Source organism: Ceratotherium simum, chromosome 21, assembly GCF_057802395.1.
Source record: "Ceratotherium simum simum isolate JZ-2026a chromosome 21, ASM5780239v1, whole genome shotgun sequence".
In the NCBI taxonomy this organism is placed as follows: Eukaryota; Metazoa; Chordata; class Mammalia; order Perissodactyla; family Rhinocerotidae; genus Ceratotherium; species Ceratotherium simum.
In genome coordinates, this window is record NC_141920.1 from 30,090,829 (window position 1) to 30,116,220 (window position 25,392).

The 25,392-nt window shown below is 54.7% G+C and overlaps 1 protein-coding gene across 1 annotated transcript in view; it reads left to right on the top strand.

Moving 5' to 3' along the window:
- The first annotated feature begins 1,910 nt into the window (after positions 1 to 1,910).
- LOC101405346 (tyrosine-protein phosphatase non-receptor type substrate 1) overlaps positions 1,911 to 25,392 on the top strand; it is a 42,349-nt gene continuing 18,867 nt past the window's right edge. The window contains exons 1-2 of the mRNA XM_087445497.1: positions 1,911 to 2,014; positions 20,788 to 21,141. Coding sequence (XP_087301623.1) covers positions 1,936 to 2,014; positions 20,788 to 21,141 — 433 coding nt within the window. The 5' untranslated portion in view covers positions 1,911 to 1,935. The remainder of the gene's footprint in view (positions 2,015 to 20,787; positions 21,142 to 25,392) is intronic.

The window sequence follows — 25,392 nt, forward strand, 5'->3', positions numbered from 1 at the left end:
TAGGCCTTGCTGTGTGGCCTTAGGCAAGTCCACTCCCTCTCTGGGCCCAGACACCCTCTAGATGTACAAGGCTGGCCCTTCTCCCACCCTGCTTCATTCATATCCTCTTAATGGCCTTGTGAAGCAAAATTGGGTATTGCTTACTTCCGAGCCCCAAACCCTCCAATTAGCACAGGGTCTTGGATTCCTTTCCCTCCCACAGCCCAGAGCCTTCTTTTGCCAGATGACCAGCATGCTCACTCCCTATCCCTGACCTGGCTGCTCCTGGGAACACAGCCTTTCCTCACGGAGAAAGAGAGAGGGAGAGAAAGGAGCATGGGCTTCTTTCACCTAGGCTATCGCCCCTCTCCAGGCCCCTGCTCTCCTCTTCCCCTCGTCTTCCTCACTGCCTGTCATTTTCCTGGAGCCCAGGCCGTCAAGTCCTCTTCTCCCCGCCCCCAACCCTGCCTGAGCCTTCTGCACCCCCTGAATGGGCCATGCCTGACAGAGAGGCAACTGGGGGAGAGCGCCCACCTCCCCAGGGAGGCCCGGACCCAGACCCTTCCCCTCTGGTTTCCAGGCCGCAGCCCCCCTTCTCGCTCCCTCTCCTCCCTGCGCCTCTTTTCCAGGCGGTACTGAAGTCCTTCCTACACACACGCTATTTTTGTACCATCACTCTCTCCTTCCTCTCCCCCTTCCCCCTACATTCACTTACTTCCTGCTTTTCCTTCACCTCGGGCCGAGCTCTGAAAGAATTGGGCCCCTCTGGCCGGCGCCCACCCCCAAGAGGGCCCTTCAGCTTTGGGGCACAGGGGCAGGGCCGCTTGGCGAGGGGCCAAAGGCAGACACCCCCCGTGTCCCCCTCCACTCCCCCACTCCCTCCCCGCCTCTCCCCAGCGGGAAGCAGGGACAAACCCCGGCCGGAGTCCGGAGGCGAGGGCAGGTCGGCCGCAACTTCCCCAGTCCACCTTAAGAGGACGGTGTCGCCAGCTCGCGGCGCTGACCTTAGGAAAACAAGTTTGCGCTAAGTGGAGCGGGGGGCCCGGCCTCTGGGCAGCCCGCGGCGGCGCTTCCACAGCCTTCCAGCCCTCGCTGGCGGCGCAGGTCCGAGCCCGGCCGGCAGTGGGAGGGGAGGAGAGGGGACGGCGCGGGGCCGGGGGCGGCGGCGCGGGCTTCTGCACTGGCACGCTGTTGGCGCCGGGGGCTCGTCCCGCCCCGAGCCCGAGCGGCTGCGCCGGCGGGGGGGCTCGCGGGGCCGCCTCCCGGGGTGCCGGGGCCGCGGCGCGGGCGAGGGGGCGCGCTGCTGGCGGGCGCAAGCCGAGAAGGTGCCGGCGGCCGAGCCCCGCAGCCCCGGGGCGCGGGGGGGGCGGAGGGAGGGGGGGCGGGAGGGGGCCGGGCTGCCGGGAGGGCGGGGGCCGCGGCCGGGACCGCGGGCCGGGAGCGAGCCGAGCGCCGGCGCCGCGAGGAGCCCGGGCGGGGCAGGTGGGCAGCGGCGGGGGCGGCTCGCGCCGGACTGGGCCGTGCTGCCCCTCGCCCCCCGGCGGTCCTCCTCTCCCGCGCTGTCGGTCTCGCTCGGCGCGCCGCCGCGCGCTCCTCTCTCTCCCTCTCTCCCCCTCGCGCCTCTCCGTGTCTCTGGCTCTCTGCCTGGCTCCCCTGGGTCTGTTTCTCTCTCCTGCCGCCTCTCTCTGGCCGTCCCTGGCTTTATTTCTCGCGCGCTCGGGGTCTCGCCCCCTCTCTGTCTCTCGATCTCTCCCGGGGAGGGGGGTCTCCGAATATCGCGGCGGTGACGGCAGCTCCTAAGCCGCTCCAGGCGCCCGTTCCGGGGAGGGGGAAGCCCGGCCGGGAGGGGTGGGGGGGGAGCGGGGGGGGAGTCTTAGTCATTTCCCCGCTCCAGCCTGCGCCCGCCCGAGCGCGCACTCACGGCCGCTCTCCCTCCTCGCTCCGCAGCCGCGGCCCATGGAGCCCGCCGGCCCGGCCCCCGGCCGCCTCGGGCCGCTGCTCTGCCTGCTGCTCGCCGCGTCCTGCGCCCGGACAGGTAAGCACCCCCCACCCCCACCGCTGCCATCCCCAAACTGCGGGCTCAGGCCTCTCAGACCGCCACTGGGAGCCGCTCGGCTATGTAGAGCAGTAATAGGGGGAAAAAATGCCTGTAATCAGGGTTACAGATGCGGAAACTGAGGCCCAGAGAGGGCCAGCGACTTGCCCAAGGTCACACAGCCAAGGATAAAACCCAGTCTCTCTGGACTCTGACTGTGCGGTACTGTGCCAGGCACTGGGACATACCCAGATGAGTTGATTCACCCGGCCCCTGCCAATCTGATGGGAGAGGCAGGCTGTCAGCTGCTTTCAGAGCCAGGAGCCCTGGCTTCTCTAGAAGCTCTTTCTCTGGACCTGTGTTTTCCACACGTTTGACTTCAGGGTCAGAGAGAGGGAGTGGGGCAGAGGTCTGGCTCTGCCTGGGATGGAACAGAAACAGGCTGTTGCAATTAGGGAAGAGTGAGCTCTCTCTCTCTGGTGCGCAGAGTAAAACAGTGTTAGCCTGTGTATAGGGGAGAAAGCGAGGAAGGGAGGCCCGGTAACCCTGGGGTGAGCTGCTGCGAGCAGCAGATCCTGATGTGAAAACACAGTGGATTGTCCCTGTGGTTACCAAAGCCTCTGGCTGGATGGTCTTGCTTCTTGCGGCTCTCCTGGCCCCCCCACTTCCTCCTGCCTTCCCCAGCCTTCCAGGCAGCTCCCTGCAGTTCAGGTGCTCTGTGGGGCTGTTACCTGTGGCTCTGAACGTGGCTTTTCGTTGGCCTACATCAAACACCTGGCTGTCTCCAGCAGGCGGGCTCTGAAGGCTACCGTATGTGTTCGCCAAGGGGTGAGGTCACCGTTCAGGAGTACTGCTTCTTAAAGGGATTTTGCAAAACCACGGTCTCCTGGGAGGGCGTGGGGGGCAGAGAAACGTCGTTCAAGAGTTGGGGTGGAGAAGAAGAATGGGGATGTTGTTTTTTGAAGCTGTGTTGCCAGCAGAGGGGTCTCTGCACCTCCCTCCCTTGAGGAGGGAGGTAAAGATGAGCTCAGTATCCTCCCCCCTTTCTGCATTTGCCTAGAGACTGGTAACCATCTGATAGCACGGAGAAAGGGAGAGCTAGCAAAGAGTGGGTGGAGGGAGAAGTGGGGGTGGACAGCAGCTTCTCTGCCCTGCAGTTTCCCCCGAACCTCGGACCTCGGGAATCCACGTAGGCATCCCCCCCACCCCCCGGGGCTTTCAGTGACAGTTGGGTTCTTGCTGGGCTGGGTGGAAGTAAGCACTGATATATTTCATGTCTCTCTGGTGAGTGGCATCTCTGATCTGCTCCTTCCTGCCTGAGCCGGCCATTTACACCCTGCAAAGCCCAGTTCCTGCCCTGCCATCCTCCTGGCCTGCAAACGCACGAGCGTCTCTCAGAAGTGCTTAATTTTCCTGAAGCGGGGAACTGGGCCCAAGTTAATTTCTAAATGTCTATTCCAGACCCTTCTCCACCCAGGACCCTCTGGTTCAGTCCCTGGCAAATGAGCTGTGACGCTGATTAACAAGTGTTCAGATGGGCAGCCTGCCTCTCCTGGGCCCTGGCTGGGAACACCAACACCCTTCTTGTGAGCAAATCTCCCCGTTTTGCCTATAAAAACAATCTATAAAATGGTAAAGATTAGACCATAAAACTTCCGTTCCAATCCATTCAGCATCAATAGCCTGAAAAAGTGGGAGCAGCAGAGGGGCCAAGATTAACTTTGAAATAAATAAATCTTAGAAGGTGAGAATAAATTTCTTGGTTGAGGGTGGTGGGGAAGGGATGGGGTGTCATCGTCATAGCTCAAATCTCCCAGCATCCTTCGCTCTCGTTCTACGGGGTCCTGGTCACACTCTGGGCCCTGGCATGGAGTTCACTGGTTTGGCTGAAGAATGGGGCTTCAGGCCCCTCCCTCAATTGCTCCAGGCATGAAATTTATGACAAAGCAGAAGAGAGTCAGGACAGAAGGGCAGGGAGGTAGAAGGAGTCAGTTGTCCAATTTTGTAAGAAAATGAATTTGTTCGAGTGAGAAACTCAAATGTCAGGCTTCAGAAGGCAGCTAGGATTGAATGACTACTAGTGTCTCAGGCAGAACTGTCAGCCTGGGAGGTGTCACATGATCGCTGTGGCTTCACATGATCGGGGTCTGGAGGGGCTAGTCATGTAAATTATCTTGGTTGGGGAGGCAGGGGAAGAAGTTTCTAAAGATTCCTTTCAGCACAAATGCCGCCAAAGGGAAATTCTAAAAAGATGCACGTGAAGTCACCAACCTGTGTTCTTGGAGCCAACGAGAGGTCTGTTTCCTAAAACAGCTTTGCTGAGGGAGATTCTGAGACTAGGAGAAAGGCAAGGATCTGGGGCTTGGGGACACCTGGGCACCCTGATTCTGCAACAGCAGCGCCTGCCACTGACCCTGTGGGCTTCTGGCTTGGCCCCACCTAGGTCTTGGGACCTGGGGGTCACCTGCTGGGCAGACCTCAGATGAGCTCCCGTTCACTCCTTGCTCTGGCCTGGAGAAGGCCAGGCCAAGTTGGGTTTCAGGCTTCGGGGGATAGCTGGGCCCTCTGGTGGGCCTGACCCTTTGGTAGCGGGTGGATGCTGGTGGCTCCTCTGTACTTTCCTGAGTGGCGAAGTTAATCTCACTTCCTCTTTCACAAGAAGAGAAAGGGGGAGGAGGGCTTTGGCCCCAATGGGCTTGGGCTGTTAGAAGGTCCTGTAAAGCCCTGGTGTACTCTGGATATTTTCTGGCCATTAACTTTTCCTTTCCCAGCCCCGTGGACATGATTCCATTCCCTTACTTGCAGTCATTCAGCACGTATGACGTCCTGATGTGAACCACGTGTTGAGAGAAGTGGGGAGAACCAGTGATGGTTGAGTGTTGGCTGTGTTCCAGGCTGTGTGCTGAGCATCTGCCTGTGTGATCTCATTAGTCAGCCAAGCAAAGCATGGGTTGGCTGTTATTTCCCCATTTTGCAGACGAGGATAATGGAGTCCAAAACGGAGGAAGTCACTTGTCTAAGGAGTAAGTGGTAGGGAGCCTGGATTTGGAATCCCGGCCTCCTGGCTGCGTAGCCTGAGGAACAAGTTTCAATGACTTAATCAGAATTCGGTAAGCCAAGCTGGAGGGAGCAGGAGGCGCACCCTCTGGGCTCAGGTGGAGGTGTGTGGAAGGACACCTTCCGGGGCAGAAGTTTTTGACTGAGTCACAGTTGTGTCTCTGAGAGGGTGCTGAGGGTGGAAACCCTGACAGCCCATTGGCCCTCACAAGTGACAGCTCATGGGAGTGACGTGGCTCCCGTCAGAGCCCCCCATCTGGGCTGCCGAGCTCTGGAGCCCCCAGAGCTGGAATGTTCCTCCTTGCATCTTCCTGGTGCCCTTTGCGACAGATGGAGAGGGGGCGTGTGAGAGGAAGGAGTCTAAAACTGTTGTGCGGATCCCACACGCTCTCGCTCGCGGCTTCCAATGGCTCCGTGCGACAGGTTATTTTCTTATTTGTCGTCTTGGACTGCAGGCAGGTCCCCCCCTCTCGTTTGAAATGTGCTCAGATTTCTGGCCTGTCAACACAGCTCAGATCATGTCACCTCCCTGCTCAAAACTGTTGAGTGGGTCCAAGTGTTCTTTTAAAAAAACGCCAAACTGCAGCAGGGCCTGGGCTTCCTCCCTGACAGGCCTTATTTCTCAGCCACGTGTTCTCTGAAGAGCTGACCTGTTGAGACGCTGCAAGATCACCAGGCTTGCTCCTTACAGGCCGAAGCTTTCCCGGCTGCTCGAGCCCATTAGCACCTAAAAGACCCTGAGAAGTCTCGCAGTTTAGAATCCCAAGTTGGAACCTATTTACTCCAGGTTCCCCAAACGTATGAACGAGAGGCGTTTCGTTTATATAATACCCATTAACACGCGGCCTAACCCAGTTTGGGAAATGCGTTTGTACAAACCCATGCCCTCAGCTAAACTCTCTCATCTCTGTACCTTTGCCTATGCTGTTCCTGCCATCAGAGAGGCCCTTCCCTGTATCTCCTTATCTTCGTATGTCCAAATGCTACTCGTCCTTCATGGTCCAGTTTGTGCTGCCTCATATTCCAAGGGGTCTCTTCCTCCTCTGAACCCTGCCCTCAGGATTTTATCTGCCCTGCTGAGACTGCTTACTGCTTTCTCCTTGTTGTATCACCGTATGCACACACCTGTAACGCTCACACCTGGTTGGCATGGTGATTCTGCAACATTGGGATCGTGTAGCCTCTGCATGTGGAGACACAGACAGCCAAGTGCTGAGTCGCAGGCGTGGAGCCAGGCCCCAGGGTGCGAATCCCAGCTGCACTACGGACTTGGACAGTTTACTGAGCCTGTGCCTTGGTTTCCCTGTCTGTAAGAGAGAGATGACATCAACAGCTCTGTTTGGAGGATGAAGTCAGTCAGTGCGTGTGTAATGTGTGAAGCCAGCCTGGCTGTGGTGGATGCTTAGTACCTGTCAGCTGCTGTTGTCAGCATCCTTGCTTTGTCTGCTTGGATCTCCTCACCCGTGAAAGGGGACTGACTTCTGGAAAGCATCTAGCACAGCTCCCTGCACAGCACATAGTGGGTCCTCACAAAGCAACGAAAGCTCTTAAGGGAGTGAAAGTCATCCTGCCTGATGTTTCTTCTGTGGCTGTTATGGGGGATGAACAGGCTGAGTGGAAACCGAGCGAGTGTGATTGAATTGTCAGTTACCGAGACTGAGCGCCCGGGCACAGCCTGCCTCTAGGTGTCTCTGTCCGGATGCACAGGTCTGGAATTGTGATTCCCAGCCCCGGAGAGCCCGAGGGGGCCTGAGAGCCATCGGTCTACTGCCTCATTGTGCCGCGGAGAAAGCTGCAGCCCCAAGAAGGGAAGGGACTGGCAGGCTCACACACAGACCCGTGGCCAGGCCTGGGTGGGACGCCAAGCCCTCTGTCGTCCAGGCCAAGGCTTTTAAAAAGTGGGCTGTACAGTAAGTTTCCATCATTAAAGCTAAAAATCTGACAGGATCCCGCATTCCGTGGGAAAATACTAAAGTAATAATAATGGGAACCATCATTTCCAGCCACTTACTGGGCTCAGCACTTGGTGTGTGTCTCCCGGTAGTACTCACAGTTACCCTGGGTGATGTGCACAGTTATTATCAAATCCATTTGACCAGTGGGAAAACAAGAGAGACGGAGCGACTAGCCCAAGGCCACACAGTAAGTGGCAGAGTCAGAATGGTGACCCAGATCAGCCTGACTGCAGAGCCCATGCTAACTAGACATCAGTTAGCCTTGTTTGGCAGATAGGGAAACTGAGGCCCAGCAGTGCTGGCATCCTTCTCCCTTGGTGCTCCTCTCGTATTTCCATCAATCAGTGTATTCTCCCCGGTGGCAGAGGTGACGGGTGTTCCCAAGATGTGTTTCCGTCCCATGCTGGAGAAGGAAGCATCTGTTTTCACAGCTGGAACTGTGTTCCTGTTAACTCGGGGCGTTCCTGGGACAGCTCTTCTGCGGGAGCCCTCCGCAGGGTGGACTTCCCTGCCGGGTGTCTTGCCAGGCCCTCCGTCCAGAGAGATGCAAAACAGCGAGGTGGAAGTCAGAAAGGATACAGATTGGTTCTTTGTGTCTGTAAGATTTCCTGGCACATCCATTTGGGGGCGCAGGGTGTTAGATGGCTGCAGATTAGCGCTAGGAGCTCAGGGAGATCAGGTGCCGGATCAGGAGGGAGACTGGAAGAGTGAGCGAGGAGCCTCCAGCCCGGAGGGACGCCGGAGTGTGGGGGGGGGTGACGATGCCAGGCCGGCTCTATGGCCCCCATTCTTCAAAGCTGACAGTGTCCTCCAGAAACGGAAGCCTGTGGTGGAAGGAAATAGTGCACTGCGTGCTGGGCTTTAGCTGAGCCTTGAATCCGTGCTGTCTCTTCCTTGTCTTTTTATTTTGGAAAATTTCAAACATACACAAAATGAGAAGGGATGGCAGGCGAACCCCAGCTTCAGCGCTGACCTGCCGTTCTTGTTTCCCCTCACCCTGCTGGGGGTGGGGGCTGGGCGAGTATCGTAAAGCAAACGCTGGACATTGGGATCGTTTCATTGGTCAACTCTTTGATGTGCATCTCCTGATGTGCGCCGTTGTCTAATCCTTAATGAGCCAGAAAGTGTGGAGTCTTTCACCCCCATTTTGCGGATGAGGAAACCAGGATCCCCAAAGCCAAGTTGGGTCCTCCCAAGGCCACACGGCCAGTGAGAGTTAGGCCGGATCCAAGCCTCAGTTTACTCTTAACCACTTTGCTGTCCTTATTATGGTCATTTATAAATATTCATTCAACAGATATTTTTGAGCATCTCCTCTGTGCCAGGGGTGGCTCTAGGTGCTGGGGGTAGGACCACGAACCAGACAGACAAAACTCCTGCTCTCACAGAGCTGACGCTCTAGTGAAAAGACAGAACAGACCCAAGGAAACGTTACGTCAGGTGGAGACAGGTGCCGTGAAGAAAACTAAAGCAGGACGAGGGGATGGAAGGTGGAGTGGGGACAGAGGCGGGCCTCCCAGGAGCAGAGGCCTGAATAAAACTGAGGGAGGAGCTGTGGGAATATCAGGGGAAGAGCACAGCACACTGAGGAACAGCAAGTGCAAAGGCCCTGAGGCTGGAATGAGCTTGCTGTGTTCTGGGAATAGCAAGGAGGTCCATGCGGCTGGAGTGAAGAAAGATGGGTGGGGGCATTAGGAGAGGTCAGGGCCAGACCAAGTAGGATCTGGGTCCTTGAGCACCTGACATTGAACATGTCAGGCCATGTGATAGGATCATTACTCTGCACGTTATCTCATTTCATTCTCACTACAGTTCTGTGAGATGGGAACTGTTATCATACCCATTGGACAGGTGAAGAGACTGAGACTCAGAGAGGTGAAGTGACTTGCCTGAGGTCACACAGCGTGTAAATGCAGAGCTAGGATTTGAGCCCAGGCCCCTCAGTGCTGCAGCATCCTCCTCACTGCTCCCCCTCTTGCCCCTTGTGGCTCTTCACCCATAGCAGCTGGAGTGAATCCAGTCCTCTTTGATCCTGCTCCAAACTCCTCAGTTGCTCCCACACCCTGTAGAATAAAATCAGACTGCTTACCATGATCCATGATACATGGCATTTTCTGGACCACGTCTCTCTCTCCAGCCTCATCTTACACCACACTCTCCTTGCTCCATGGGCTTCAGCCACAGTGGCCTTCTCTCTGGCACTCATATGCACCAGCTTCCTTCCCACCTCAGGGCCTTTGCACTTGCTGTCCTCTCCTACTGGAACACCTTCCCGAGCCTTTGCTCCCTTCGGGTTTCAGCTACAGTCTCACCTCCTCAGAGATGCCTTTCCCAACCACTCCATTCTAAAAGAGGTTCCCCCTTGTTATCTATCATGGCGCCAAATGTGTTTGTTTCCCAGCACTCCTGGCCATTTCTATATTGGCTTCATTATTTCAGCCCTGTCTCCCCCACTAGGATATAAGCTACATGAGAGTGGGGACTCTGTCTGTCTTATTCACTGCTAGGCCTCCAGGGGCCTTAGCACAGGGCCTGGCAACAACAGCAGTCAGGTTGATAACGTACTGGTTGAATGAAGGAGCAGGTGGGTAGTGAGATCCCCATTTTAGGAGGGGGCTCAGAGCCATGATCTCACACAGGCACTACCCCTGGGCCCAGAGCAGAGCTGTATCCTAACTACCAGGGCCACAACCACGCCGCAGACCCCTGCCCATCGCGCTGTCACAGGGGTCCCTAAAATATCAGGAACACAAAAACATCAGTGCCAGTCTGGTTGGGCGAGGCGGCCAAGAAACCCCAGAATTTGTACTTAAAATTCTGGCTCCACAAAACTGCTTGCCCTGGTGTAGACAGCGAGATGAGCAAGCAAACCCTGAAATGTAACACAATTAATGCTACACTGTCTTGGCCGGGGTTCGGTTTGGAGGGCCCGCTTCGGGGGTCAGCCTGCCCCAGAGGGTCCTTCGTTGCACAGGCCGTCTGGTGTGATGGGTGAGGACACAGGTGGAGTCAGACCGCTCCGCAGCCCTGTGACCTTGGCTAAGTGGCCCTACCTCCCTGAGCCTCAGTCTTGTCCTCTGAAATGGGGGTGTTGACAGCCCCGTCTTGCTGGGTCCCTGCAGAGGTTTGGTGAGGCCTGTCATGCTCCTGGTAATGTCGGTGCTCAATGCTCGTTAGCCATCATTACTATTACTGCTGTTGTTGTGTGGTCATCATTTTACGTTTGGGCTCTAAAGCGCACGTGGAGTTCCCGCTCCATCACTTACCAGCCGGGAGACCTGAAGCCCCCTACACTGCCCCTCTGGGCCTCAGTTTCCCCTTCTGCAAAGTGGAGGCTCAGCGTGACTGCTCTCCTGTGGGTCCCTTCCAGCTGTGATGCTCCAGCCTGGATGCCTGGCTCACTGTTTGTCTTGATGACACCCCAGACCCCCTCTCTCGCAGGGGAGGCGGTGGAGGGGGCACCCGCTTTGGAGCATGTTCCTGAGTTTGAATCCAGGCTGTGCCACTTGCTAGCTGCGTGCTCCAGAGCAAGTGTCTTTTCCTGCTCTGAGCCTCAGTTTCCCCATCTGCAAAATGGAAATGCTACCCCTGTTTCCTCCCACACGGGGACTATGTAGGGTTAAGGGAATCAAGAGCTGTGGAAAGTGCTTTTGCAAGCTGCAAAAAGCGCTGTAACAGGCATCAATGAATAGTGTCAGCTTGGGGAGAAATCTCATCCGGAGACTGTCCGCTGTCGGCAGCAGAGTGTGCCGAAGCCTTGGCGAATGTCGTTTAATAAATGCGTGTTGCTTTTAAGGGGGCTTTATCTCAGCTGGGAAAATGTGTGCGCAGCCTTGGCAGCCTGAGAATCCAGAAGCCTGAGCTGGAGGGGGACCCCGTCGCAGAGAGAAGTGATCGCATACGAGCTCCGATGGCAGATGTCTGTGTTTGAGACCTGCCTCTGTCCCCTCCCTGCCTTCAGGGTCTCAGCTGCCTCACCTGTAGGAAGGGGCTGGTGACAACAGCACTCGCCTCCCTAGGCTGTCGAGACGGTTAAATCAGGGCTTCCCATTATCTGGCTTCGTCTACACATTGTATCCATGAGAGCATGGCAGGCAGCCGAGGGCCTGTCCTAGAGGAACGGGTGGTGCCTGGAGGTTGGAAGGACGCCACCTGGGTTCTCAGCCTCTCTAGACCTCACTGCCCAGCCTCAGTTTCTCCATCTGCAAAATGGGAAGGTGGGAAGAAGGTTCTTAGGTTGTTGAGGCACCAAGCACAGTGGATGGTGGATGTTAGTGTCCCTATGTGCTCTCCCAGCCTCATCTGGTCCCCAGGCCTGGTAAATATGAAGGGTGCTTACAGCACACACATATTGATAGTTCTTCCCTGCCGCTTTGCAAACATTTCTTCACTTCCAGGCCCGGTCTACACCCAGCGAACACTCACAGGGCCTCTGGCCTTCCTGGCCTCCTTGCCAACACTGTGCTCAGCCTGCTCGCAGGTCTGGCTTTGAGTGGTCTCCTGGATACGCTGGAGCAGAGCTGGCTCTGCCTCAGAGAGAATCCTTAGCTTCTCAGGCTTAAGGCTGTGATGGGCTGTCATCCCCTCATCCTTCCGTATCCGCTGCAGGTGACGGCTGCCCTGCGCTGAGTGCTTGCCGTGCCCCAGGCTCTGCGCTGAACCCTTCACACACATTAGCCCCTGTCATCCTGTAACAACCCTAGTGTTATTATTATTATCATCGTCACCATTCTACAGATGAGAAACCAGAGGTCCAGAGGGGTTAAGACTTTTCCTGGGGTCTTGTGAACGGCAGAGTTAGAATCCAAACCAGAACATAGGTTCAGCCAATGCCAGGCACTGGTATAAACCTGGCAGGTACTGCAGGGAACAAGACTAAGTCCCTGCTCTGAAAGGCTTGTAAGTAAGTCTAGGGAGGGAGATGGACACTAAGGAAATTGACAAATTCCTACATAATGTGTCAGGTGGTGGGTGATATGTAGAATAAAGCAGAGCCAGGGGCATTGAGGGGGTAGCAGTTTATACATGTGGCCAGGGAGAGCGTCTCAGATAGGCTCCCTTGAGGAGGGAGCCATAGTGTGGATATCTGGGGGATGAGAGTGCCAGGTAGAGGCAATGGCAAGTGCAAAGGCCCTGAGGTGAGTGGAGAATCTGGCCTGACTGAGAGCAAGGCTGTAGGGCCCTGGGGGCCACTAGAAGGATTCTGAGTCTCACACTGAGTGCAGTGGGGGCTGCAGGAGGGTTTTGAGAAACGGAAGGATGTTACCTGGCTTAGGTTTTAGAGGCTCCTCTGGCTGCAGGGGTAGTGTGTGTTGGAGAGAGGTGAGGTGGAGGTGGGGAGGCCAGTTTGGAAGCTGAGACAAGGATGCAGGTGAGGGACGGCGGTGCAGTAGAGGTGGTGGGAAGAGATCGGAGTCTGGCCGTATCTTGGAAGTTGAGCCAGCAGGATCTGCTGATGATGGGATGTGGGACATGGGGAGAGGGGAGTTGAGGAAATGTACAGTTCCCAGTCCGGCTCTTCTAACCTCTGAACATCTGCCCTTGGGAGAGAGACAGTGGTACCCCCTCGTTACAGTGAAAAAGTGGAGGCTTGGAGAAAAGTGACTTTGCCTAGTCACCCCACTAGGGACAAGTGGCGCCAGAGCCCGACTTTGGACTGTCTCAGCACCTTAGGAGTTTACCTGCTACCTGGAGGGGCTACCAGGGTCTACCCTTTCCCTGCAGGGATGTGGCCCAGTGCCCAGTTCTCAGAGTTGCCTGGAGTGAGGGCAGAGGAGAGTACCCTGGACTGCTGGGCCCACCCCCACCTTTTTTGCAAGGCCACGTGCGTCCCCATTTGTGCTCACTTCAATGCAGATGGTGGTTTCTACCGCAGCACCTGGGGCGTCTCCACCCAATGGGTTTATCTGTTGGTGGTACCGGTAGACAGCTGCTGGTGACAGCCTGCTGTTCGGATGGCAAATGAAGCCGTCCTTTAAGGTGCCAGGTTAGCCTAGTCCCAGGCTGGCCCTATCCCAGCTCGCTCACAGCCAACCAGCGTGTCCCAGGGACTCTGCCCTGGTCCCTGGACTATGCAGAGCCCTTTTCTCCCCTCTGCACCTTTGCTTATGTGGTTACCCCCTCCTAGAATGCCTTCCCTTCTCCCCAGCCTATGTCAGTGTTCAAGACCCAGCTCAGGGGCCACCACCTCCAGGAAGTCTTCCCAGATCTCACCCCTCTTGCAGGACCCCATCCCCAAACTTCTTCTTGCTCACTGATCACCCTGCATGTGGTCATTGTCTGTGTCCAGGACTCTGCCCCACCAAGGCAGGGACCCATCTTACTCAGCTCTGTGTCCTGTGGCATCTAGGACAGGGCCTGGCAGCAGAGAGAGGTTTGAGAGGGCATGAATGAGTCATTCTGACTCCAGAGGAGAATCAGTGCCTGCCTGTGGCTGTGGGAGCCCTGGGCGCCCCCGCCCAGGTCAGCTCCAGCGGGCGCTTCTGGGCTGGCCCCTCCACCGCCGTGCCCTGGGGCTCGCACACAGTAAGGGTGCTCAGCGAAGGTTGTCTCCTGTCAAGGGCAGCGCCCTGTGCCGGGGCCATGTGGGGCCGTGCCCACCCGGAGCAGATGGCAGACTTGAGGGGAGTGTCTCTCCCGCCCTTCTTCTCTCACCATCCTTGTGCCGGGCACGTTCACAGCTGGGCACACCCACAGACACGGGTGCATGGACACACGGAGGGTACACAGACAGCGCTCCCCAGCACTTATGCCAGCACACACCCTCACATGCACACTAATGCATACACTGCTCCCATTGCACACATGCCCTCCCTGCGCACACACCCTCTACACACGTGCTCTCCCTCCTCACACACACACACTCGTGTACACATCCCACTCACGTGCTTGCCCCTTCTGTACTCCCCACACACACACACATTCACATGCACCTCCATGCTCACACCCCTCCCAGACATCTGTTCACACCCTCGGGCACGGACACACCCTCTCATGCCACCAACATGCTCGCACACACCCAGGCCGCCCGCGATTCACATTCTCTGCTGCACACAGTTCACACCCCCTCGTGCCCCTGTTCCCTGGCCCCCATTCAGACGCACTCCTGAGCTGCACTGTCACACATTCCTGCACACACGCATCATCTCGTGCACACGCTCACAGGCGAACACGCCCGCTTGGTCCACCCCTGCATAAGTGTGTGTGAATACTTGCACTCGGCACACTTGTGCGTGTGTGTACACACTCCCGCATCTGCTCTATTTCATTCCTGTGTGCGTACTCTTTCAGCCACACTCCTGCACTACATGCTCTAACACACGGCCATCAAATGGTAACCCAGAAGATGCCAAAGGCGGCCCCTGAGGAGGTGCTGTGTGCGTGGGGTGATAAACCAGCAGCCCCAGGGATGGCCAGTAATGATCGTGGTCTGGGAGGGGCACGCCGAGCTGCCCCTGCTGTGGGAGCCGGGGTGTCATTCGAGCCATCTTGGGATGCTGAGCCCCGGGCACTGCCAGAGCTCCAGCCGTAGGCTCCCAGCCCTGGGCTCCTTGAGTTTGTGGAAATCTAAGGGGTGGCCTTCACCTCATCCCAAGGCCCCGGCCCTGGTGGCTTGCTGCTTCCAGGGGACAGGCCAGCCCCCAAGCGAGTGGCAGTGAGCGCCCGTCTGAGCAAGGCCGGCTCTTAGGAAATGTGCGTTTCAGCTTTGCCTCTGCGCTCCGGTGAGGCAGGCTTCTGGAGGATTCACACTCGGGGATCACAGCGCCTGTTTCCCTCCCAGCAAGTTTCGGTTCTAAGTTGATTTTTTTTTTTCTATTAGAGAAGCATCTTTGCTTATTTTTTCACTTCTGATGAAAAGTGTTTTCATCTTTCTCAATCTCAAAAGCCACATGTGAACGTTGTAAAAAAAAAACTGAATATATTTTTCCAAGCCCGTTGGTCAGTTCTCAGCCCCGTCTTACTGCATCTCTCCCCCTCCTTGGCCTGTTCTTGCAAGACAGAGGAGATGGGGTGGTGGGAGCAGTGGGTCCCTGGGAGGGGGCAGGAGGTGGGGTCAGAGATGCCCGTGGGAGTCACTTGTCTAAGGGGTTGGGGTTCATTCCAAATGTAATCAATGGAGTTACTTTCTTAAAGTCTGTCTTCTCCGCTTGTGTGCAAACTCCATGAGGCCAGGGACACAGCCGTCCCGCAGCCCTCAGCTCAGGGCCTGGTGCACGGTAGATTCCGGTAATCCATGGCTGACCACCCCTGTGCACACTGGGTTCCTCTTCCAGCAAATGGACGGGGCTGTTCCACCCACTATGCTGACTTCTCCCATTAGAAAATTACTCACAGGTTTATTTCATTACTTCACTATTTTTCAAAAAGCAATAAATGTTCACTGCAAAAAAAAAAGAAAAAAGTAGGGGCCAGCACAGTGGCGTAGTGGTTAAGTTCGTGTGCTCTGCTTCGGGGGCCCAGGATTCGAGGGTTCGGATCCTGGGCATGGACCTATGCATTGCTTGTCAAGCCATGCTGTAGCGGCATTCCATATAAAGTAGAGGAAGATGGGCACAGATGTTAGCCCAGGGCCAGTCTTCCTTAGCAAAAAGAGGAGGATTGGCAACGGATGTTAGCTCAGGGCTAATCTTCCTCACAAAAAAAAAAAGAGAGAGAGAGAGGGAGAGAGCGACTTCAATATATTGTTTAGCATAAGGTAGAAAACGTGTCCACCCCCATGCCCGCCCCCACCCCCGGGTCCCATTTCCCAGACATAACACACCTCAACATTATGGTCATGATCATTCTAGACCTTTTCTCTAGACATTTGATTGGTTAGTCGATCTGCAAATATCTATCGAGCATCACTCTGTGCCAAGCACTGTGTCAGGAGCTGGGAAATTAGCAGTGAACAAAACAGGCAGAATTCCTGGAGGGAAGGTTCATTCAATTGATAAACACGTATGTAACATACATGTTACATGTATAGCTTTTTCTTATTACCAAATGAGATACTGTAAATATTCTTTAATGTTCATCCAGTTTAGAAAATCTGAAAAATACCCAAAATAGAAAGAAAAAAAGAAAAACCCATCTTGGGCCGGCCCGGTGGCGCAAGCGGTTAAGTGCGCGCGCTCCGCTGCGGCGGCCCGGGGTTCGCTGGTTCGGATCCCGGGCGCGCACCGACGCACTGCTTGGCAAGCCATGCTGTGGCGGCGTCCCATATAAAGTGGAGGAAGATGGGCACAGATGTTAGCCCAGGGCCGTCTTCCTCGGCAAAAAAAGAGGAGGATTGGCGGATGTTAGCTCAGGGCTGATCTCCTCACGAAAAAAAAAAAAAAGAAAAGAAAAACCCATCAGTTTTAGATTCATGGTCCAAGGAGAGTTGTGTTTTATAGCTTTGTTCAATACCCTGCAGTTTTTATTTATATATAGTTTTATTTTGTTTTACAAAGTCACGATCATACTGAAAGCATAGTTTTTCGTTCTTTTTTTATTGCACAAGTAATGCAAACAGAAAATGTAAAAGCAAAATTGCTTGTAAATCAGCTCACAATTAATCACTGCTAATCCTTAATATCGTATAGACATTTGCTCCAGAACTAGAAGTTTGGGATCACACTGAATCTATCACCCAGTAACTGACTCTGATCTCATAATATATTTCTGCATCAATAATTATAATTCTGTATGTCATTTTCATGGCTGTAGACTTGGTCGTCATGTGAGTTCACCATCATGGGATCAACCAGTCATCTTTTCTTGGACATTAGGACATTTCCAATTTTTTATTTTTATCAGAACACCTAAATGAATGAAGCAGAATGTTTGCACACATCTTTAGGTATCCGAGTATGATTTTTACATTGTTTTTATTCACTCATATTTCAACTACATCAAATTGTTGATTGAAGTTATCTTTGGTGGTATTCTATGAGATTATTATTTTGTTTTTATACGTTTTTGTTTTCTCTCAATGCTTTGCAGTGAACAGATTTTACTTGCATAATCACAATGTCATTTAAAATTATGCCATGTGAAAATTTCCAGATTACCACAGTTTTCATGGTGATGGCTTTTTAGGGCTTCCTTAATTCCATCTAGGCCATAATTCACTTAACCATCCCTTATCATTTGCCGTTTGGGTTTTTTTCCAAGTTTTTCAAGATCGTGATGTGGGAACCCCACTCCGTGTTTGGGGTGATGTCCTCATGGAACAGCCCGGCAAAGGCTGGTGAACAGCTTTCACACCTGTGGGACCTCCTGCCAAACTGCTTCCCGCAAGGGTGTACCAGTGTCCACTCCCACCAGCAGCGTGTGGGAACGCCCGCCTAGCCGCCCTCCTCTCCCAGAGACGGGGACGGTTCAGGCCCCTGGACAGTTGCTCTGTCTGCCGGGCGGGCAGGAGAGAACAGGGAATGGTTTTGTCAGCGATGCCAGCGTGGTGACCCCAGGAGTGAGTTTTAACAAGCCCGATTCCCAGAACAGAACCTGCAGAGAAAAAGAAAAGCAAGCAAGTGAGGAAAAAACTCTCTGCTGAAAAAACACACACATACACAGATTAAAATAATATTTGGCACTTACGTCGCACTTTTAAAATTCTTCAAACGCTTTATAAACACTAGCTAATTAATTAAGCCGCCTAAATCTGGCTGCAGTTGGTGGAGAGAGCTCGAGAGGAGCTAAAAAAAAAAAGAGGGGAGAGCCAGCCCTACACAACTCCAGAGTTTCTCCTCGCCTCCCAGGGTGTGATTGCAGGCCTCCGGCTGCACCCCGAGAATAGCCGGCTCCCACACCGCCCGCCGGTTCCGCAGCCTCCTCTTCTGCTCGAGGCTCCTCTCGCCGACCGCTGACTCACAGCCCTGTGTGGTGTTATTGATAAGATGATGATAACTGCCATTCGTCACGTGCGTCTGTGGGCCAGGCGCAGTCCCAGGCTCCGGGTCTGCACCGTCTCCTAGATATGCCTATAGCAGCACCATCTACAGATGAGGAAGGAGGCTCAGAGAGGGGATTTGCCCAGGAGCAAGACAAATCCCTCCTTCCTTCATTCATTCATTAATGCGTTCATTCAGCATATGTTTACTGAGGCCCGGTGTGTACCAGACAGTGTTCTAAGCAGGGGGTTGCGAACAGCTCTTTGTGGATCCTGCGTCCTGGTTGGGGGGACTAAGACAATCTAGAGAAAATCGAGTATATGAATAATGTATCTGTAATAGTAATGGGAACAGAAGCTACAATTTAACCAGCACCTATGCAGCAGGTACTTACGTTCAACTGTGTCATTGTCCTCATGACTGTCTTGAGGGGTGGATGCTGCTGCCCCCTTTATGGAAGATGGAATGGAGGCCCGGGGGGGTGGGTGCTGGGCAGGCTACCGGGGAACCTGTGCTCTCTCCCAGCGCCTGTGCTTCCTCCAGGTGGCATTTCCCAGTTTCTCCAGTCGCAATGCTGGAATGCAGACCCATTGGGAATGTTCCCGGTTCAATGCTGTTGGCACTGCTGGTGCTGCCTCTGGTGTCTCTGGGTGGCTGACTGCCTCTGTGGGTCCTCCGTGTGCCTCTCACACACCCGGCCACTAGCTCCACCCCCACCCCTGCCCTCTGTGGATTCTGGTCCCTTCCCCTGCACCATGAGGGCGGTCCCTGGCCTGGGAGGCAGGGCTGGGACAACGGGCAGGTGGATGAGAGGCCTGTCCTGAGGCTCTGGGCTTGCCCGCAGTGAGGGCAGACTGGAGTCCGTGGGCGTCCCTTCCCTTGGGCGCCCGGCCCTTGCCAGGGGGTGGTCCCATGCCATGGGCTGGTGGGCAGATTCACAAGGTCTCAGCCAGAGCTGGAGGGGGCTGCTCAGGGCATTGAGTGCAACCCTGTCTGATGTGCAAGGCACAGGTGGCCTAGGTCAGGACAGGGCAAGGTCACATTGTGGGTCAGTGGAACGCCCAGGTGGAGACCAGAAGGCCTGTCTACACCTACACCGGGCGTCCGCCTCTTCATGTCTCTGTCTTATTCTCTTTTCCCCCCACTCCGTCTCACTCTTCACTCTGTCTCTGTCTCTCTGCCTCTCCCTCTGCCCGTCTCTTTGGTTCTCTTCCTCTCTCTCTCTGTGTTTCTCTGAGGTCTTCATGACCTGTCCTTTCTCCCTATCTCTTGTTCAGAATTGGGACCCTAGCTGTGCCTGCTCTGAGCACCTGCAGCACATCTCACAGCAACATCACCTGCCCGGTCATCTTCCTAGCTGTGTGCTGCCCTCCTCCCCCATCTCCTCCACCCGGAGCCCCTGTCTCACGTGCCCCAGTGCTGAGCCCCTGTCTCATGTGCCCCAGTGCTGAGCCCCTGTCTCATGTTCCCTAGTGCTCTCCAACTGGGGGCTCAGGCCCCTCCCCTCCCCTGACCTCCAGGATCCTTCCAGCTGCCCAGCCCAGAGCCCTTGAGGCCTGACCTGGGTCCACCTCCTGTGGGTCCCCAGCGTCAAGCATGGGCCAGCCTGCAGGAGCATCAGCAAGGGTGAGTGGGAGTGAAGTTTGAGCAACAGACCCTCCCTCGTTTATTCATTGTGTAATGACAGTATCCTCCCTGTGCCCACTTGGTGCTGAGTGACTTCTATGTGTGATCTTGTTTTCTTTTCAGAACAAAGCAGAGGGCTGGGGGTTGTCTACCCATCTTGTAGATAAGGAAACTGAGACTCAAAACTGGTGGATAAGCAGGTTACATGTGAATAAAAGGCAAGCCAGGTTTCAAACTAGGTCAGACGACTCCAAAGACCAGACGGTTCTTTTATTTATTTATTTACTTTTTGTGAGGAGATCAGCCCTGAGCTAACATCTGCCAATCCTCCTCTTTTTTTGCTGAGGAAGACTCGCCCTGGGCTAACATCCATGCCCATCTTCCTCCACTTTATATGGGATGCCACCACAGCATGGCCTGTCAAGCAATGCGTCGGGGCGCGCCTGGGATCCGAACCAGTGAACCCCGGGCCGCCGCAGCGGAGCGCGCACGCTCAACCGCTTGCGCCACCGGGCCAGCCCCCAGATGGTTCTTTTTGACCCTGTCCCAGCCCAGGCTTGTGGTTTTGTCCTACCAGAGACCCATCGCGATGGGTTCATAGAATTGACAGATAAGGAGACTGAGGCTCAGAGGCAGTGAAGGGTCCTGCCCAGACTAAGGGCAGCACTCTCATTCATGGGGTGCTTGGCAGTGTCGAGCACACACAGGATCTTCTCAGTGTCCCGAGGGATGGTCAAGGTCATGTAGCAGTAAGCCCTGAGCCAGGACTCAAGGCCAAGTCTTCCTACCTCACTGCTGCATAGCTGGACCAGCCCCAGCTGCCAAGTATGGCTTCCCACTAGGGGCCTGCTTCCCGAGTCAGGCCTGAATCAGAATCTAAACTCCACGTAGAGTCCCCTCAATGCCATGCCGCCACCCACCTCTGAGCCTTTGCCCAGGCTGTTCCCTCTGTCAGGAACACTGTGCCCTTTCCTCCTAGTAAACTCAGATTTGAATTCAGAGCCCAGCTCAGACACGACACTCCCAGAGGGGGCTCAGGCACTCAAACCTGCTCTCTGCCACGTCACTTAACCTCTCTGTGCCTCAGTTTCCTCATTTATACTATGATCTCACATTACAGGCTTATTGTGAGGGTTACATGCAGTGTCCATGCAATGTGCTGAGCTCAAGGCCCACCTGTGGTGTTCATTCAGTGAGTGAGTGTCGACGTTGATAATTAAATGAGAAAACCTACAAGATCACATAAGGATGAATAAACAATCGGTTTGTTTTCCTCCAGGAGCGGCAGGTGAGGACCTGCAGGTGATTCAGCCTGAGAAGTCAGTGTCTGTCGCAGCTGGAGAGACGGCCACTCTGTGCTGCACCCTGACCTCCCTGCTCCCTGTGGGGAACGTCCTGTGGTTCAGGGGCACAGGGCCAGGCCGGGAGTTAATCTACAGTTTCAAAGGAGGCCACTACCCCCGAGTAATAAATGTTGCAGACACCACAAAGAGAAACAACACGGACTTTTCCATCCGCATCAGTAACATCACCCCAGCAGACACTGGTATCTACTACTGTGTGAAGTTCCAGAGAGGGAGCCCTGAAGACGTGGAGTTTAAGTCTGGACCAGGGACCCAGCTCACCGTGAGTGGTGAGTACAGTGTGGGCCTCCTTCGTCCCCTGGTGTGTGACAACAAGTCAATAATAACACCCCCCATTCTTTGAGCCACAGCAAGAATCAGGTGTGGCAGTGGGTGCTTATATTCATGATCTGATTTCACCCCCTTCCACAGATCAGGGAAGTTGAGGCCTGGAGAGGTCGTGCTAGTTGCTCAAGGCCCCACTGCTGGTAAATGGGGGGGAAATTCTGGAATGCCCATCTGCCTGGCTCCACAATCTTTGCCTTTTCCAATCCCGTCCAGCCCTTTGTTCCAGGGAGGAGGGAACTGACAGTCTGAGTGACTCGCCCAGTCACAGGGAGAGAGACCTCACCCCTGCCTCCAGAGAGTGCCCCTCAATGTGGCCGAGTCCTCCTTTACTCAGCATTTACTGAGCACCTACTGTGTGCCGGACTCTGTGCTATGGAAGCAGCAGTGGACACAGCAGGCAAAGGCTCTTCTCCCAGGAGGCTCACGTCCTCTTCCCTTCCTGTGAGGAGAAATCCATGCAGGGCAGGGAGGGGAGAACGTGTGTTTCTTCACTTCATCCTCAGAAACATCACACTGAGAGGAATCCCTAAGAGGCCCAGACTCTCTGTTCACTCTGACAGCCCGGCTGGAGGAGATGCACACAGGTTGCGTGTTTGCTGTATGTCTGTCCAGAAAACTCTCGTGTGATTCAGGGACCAACTCACACAGTCACTGAAGACTCCGGGCAGAGCTGGGGCATCTCAGAATGTGCCTCACCCAGGGAAGAGGTTCCCCATGTGGGTGACTTAGGGTTTCCCACTGAGATAGCAAAGATGCTAATTTAGAGTTTTCTGCCACAGGCCCAGGATCCTGAATTCTTAAATGTCAGTGCACAATGGACCTTTAGACCCATCCGACCCAAACTCACATGTATAGAGTGGGGAGCCTGAGGCCAAGAGATAACGGGGGCCTTGCCCACAGTCACATGGCCAGTGAGTAAGGGGATCAGTTCAGAACCCAGCTCTGATTCCAGGCAGGCTCCTTCCTGCCCTGGTGTTGAGCACTCTTTCCCTGGAAGATCCTGTCGCGTATCAGGCACTGAAGAAACACTTACACCAAACCGTTGAACAGGGAGCAAGACTCATCCTTTTCACTGGTTTCCCAAAGGTTCGGAATGCCCCTTGCATTTAGACCCCGAGGCCTGAGGAGATTGGGAACCTCTCCCACCTTCAGGCACATCATCCTCAATCAAGCATTTGATATCAGCACCTACAGCTGCCCATTGTTTCCACAGCTTCACGACATCCGTTGTATGGAGACAGCACATTCATTTTACAGTCTTCTCTCCACGTTTATGTTATTTCCCTTGGAATATTAAAACAGCACTGTAGGGGATAACCTTGTCCATGCACCACCTACTCGTGTGGAGGATGCCACTGAAGGTGGCATTGCTAGGTCAGAGGGTTGTGTGTATTTTTGTGTGTGTGTGTGAGGAAGATTGGCCCTGAGCTAACATCTGCCAATCCTCCTCTTTTTGCTGAGGAAGACTGGCCCTGGGCTAACATCTGTGCCCATCTTCCTCCACTTTATATGGGACGCCAGCACAGCATGGCTTGACAAGTGGTGCATCGGTGCGCGCCCGGGATCCGAACCGGCGAACCCCAGGCCGCCGCAGCAGAGTGCGCGCACTTAACTGCTTGCGCCACCAGGCCGGCCCCGGGTGTGTATATTTTAATTTGTGTGGATATTAACAAATTTCCCTCCTAGACATGGTAGCAATCAAGTGTCACAACCCCTCAACATAGGCAGGGAACGTGGCTTTATCCTGATTTTGCAGATATTCTTGAAGTTCCCAATGGTGCGTCCGTTGCCTGGCTAATCACAGCTAGTAAGTGGCTCCACTGCCGCTCAGATCTGCTGCCTCCTAGTAGAGGGCTCACTCCTCTTCCCCAAGGCGCCTGCCCAGATGATGCCCTGGAAGAGGAAGGAGGGAGGTGGGAGGGGACAGGGAGTGGCAGCGTGCCAGACGCTGTATCTGCATCACAGCACTTACTCTTATAACCAGTGCTGTGAGGGAGGGGCCCTCTGTTGCCCTTTTACAGATGATGACACTGAGGCTCAGAGAGGGGACCTGACTAGTGAGCAGGCAGGGGAGCCAAGATTGAACCCCAGCAACCTGACTCACAGCCCTGCTCGGCAGCCCCTCGCTGTGCTTGTCAAAGTGTGGAGAAAGCTCCAGCCCTCTCCTCTAAAATCTTGTATGTTCTGTTCTTTAGCAATAAGCATTAAAAAGAAAAGTCCTGTGGAGGAGGCGGGGCTACCCTACAACCCCAGATCAGGCAGATCCTGCACGTGTCTCGTGATGTGCTGAACCTGTTCCTAAAACACAGGGCTCAGCACACGTCACAGCACTCAGGAGTCTCCCCCATCGCTGTGACGTTGTCCTTCACTGAGCAGTTCACGGGAGCAGCTCTGGGAAGGGAGGTGTGGGCAGAGCAGAGAGGGGCTGCTGCACTCCAGCAACACGGTGCAGCCCGACCCTGGCTCAGCAGACTGAAGAGGAGGAGGGGGAGGCATTTCCCAGAGGTGCTGGGGCCCCGTGTGAGCAAGAGCTCATGTTCTAGACCAGCTGTCAGGAGCCCGTGTCCTCCCTTTATTGCTGCAGGGTCCCCAGGCCTGGGCACTCCAGAGGCGACTCCTCCTGTAATTGCTTGAAGTCAGGAATCCCAGAGGGAAGAGAGGGTGGTGGTCAGTGTGGGCTCATGGAGGAGGACACTTGCTCTGTGATGGACGTGAAAGCCTGGGGGCCACAGGAGCTTCCCCTGGGACACAGTGTGGGGAGGAGACAGTCCCTTCATTTCTCTCAGCCCCAGTTTCCCCATCTGTAAAATGGGGATAATCATGGACTCCTATTGCAAGAGTTGAAAGGATCTGATGTGCTCTCTCTAAATCACCCAGCACAGAGCATCACCCCCCAAATCCAGGTGTTACTTCAAGGTGTGACCCAGTTCCCTTTGCTGGGCCTCAGTGTCCTCACCTGTAGAAGGTGGGTGATCACGCAACCTCTGCAGGATGTGGTGAGGAATACAGGAGCCTGGTGATTTTCTTCCCTGACAAAGGTGGCTCCCTCTTGCTGCTGGGGCTGCGACAACAGCTTTTGGGGGTGTAGGTGCTTCAGAATAGCAGGTGTCAGTGACAGCTGTTTGAAGCCCAAGAATATAAGCCCGAATGGAGTGTCCAGGACACCCTCCCAGGAGCACCTAGGGCTGAGAGTGGCTTCCTGCCCCCTCCACCCAAAAATGGGCAGCCCCGACGCCCTGTTCAGAGCCAAGCTTCGTTGCTGGGGAAACCTTCCCATCTTTAAACACCTGTGTGACTAACAGGCTGGAATCCCCCCAACCACTCACTGCTCAGCCCTGAGCCCTCTGTGCCTCAGCTCACCAAGATGTCACTGACAAAACCTGTTCTCCCTCCTTTCAGAATGTCAGCTTTCTGTAAAGAGCGGGTCGGTAGGGAAATGCCCATGATCTCCTGTGTATTTTGAAAGCCAATTTGCCAAACTTGTTTCCTATGGGGATTATTAAAAAAAGAGAGAGAGAATCATAATTTGAGAGTTTCTACTGGGTTTTTCATGGCAGCTGCACGAGCAGGATTCAAGACTTTTCTTGGTGTCTGCTAAGATTTTTTTTTTTTTTTTTTTTTGGTGAGGAAGATCAGCCCTGAGCTAACATCTGTTGCCAATCCTCCTCCTTTTTTTCCCTTTTTCTCCCCAAAGCCCCAGTGGATAGTTGTATGTCGTAGTTGCACATCCTGCTAGTTGCTGTATGTGGGACGCTGCCTCAGCATGGCCAGACAAGCGGTGCGTCTGTGCGCGCCCGGATCCAAACCCGGGCTGCCAGTAGCGGAGCGCGCACGCTTAACCCCTAAGCCACGGGGCCGGCCCCCTAAGCTTTCGTTTGACCTAAATCAAATACACAGTTTCAGAACGAGGAATGACCACGCCTTGTGATAATAGTGACAGGTGTTATTTATTAAGCATCTACTATATACCAGGCTCTCTGTTTACACATATCCTCACTCATCTACAGGGTCGTGTTTTGATCCACTTTGTAAAGAAACAGACACTGAGGCTCAGGTTACAGACAGAGATGCTAAAATGAATCAGTTGTGTGTTCGGGGAGATGAGCTCTGCCCCTTACATGCTGTGTGCCCTCGGCCAGCCCCATTCCTCCCTGAGCCTCATCCGGTAAATGGAACCACACACCGGGGCCTCG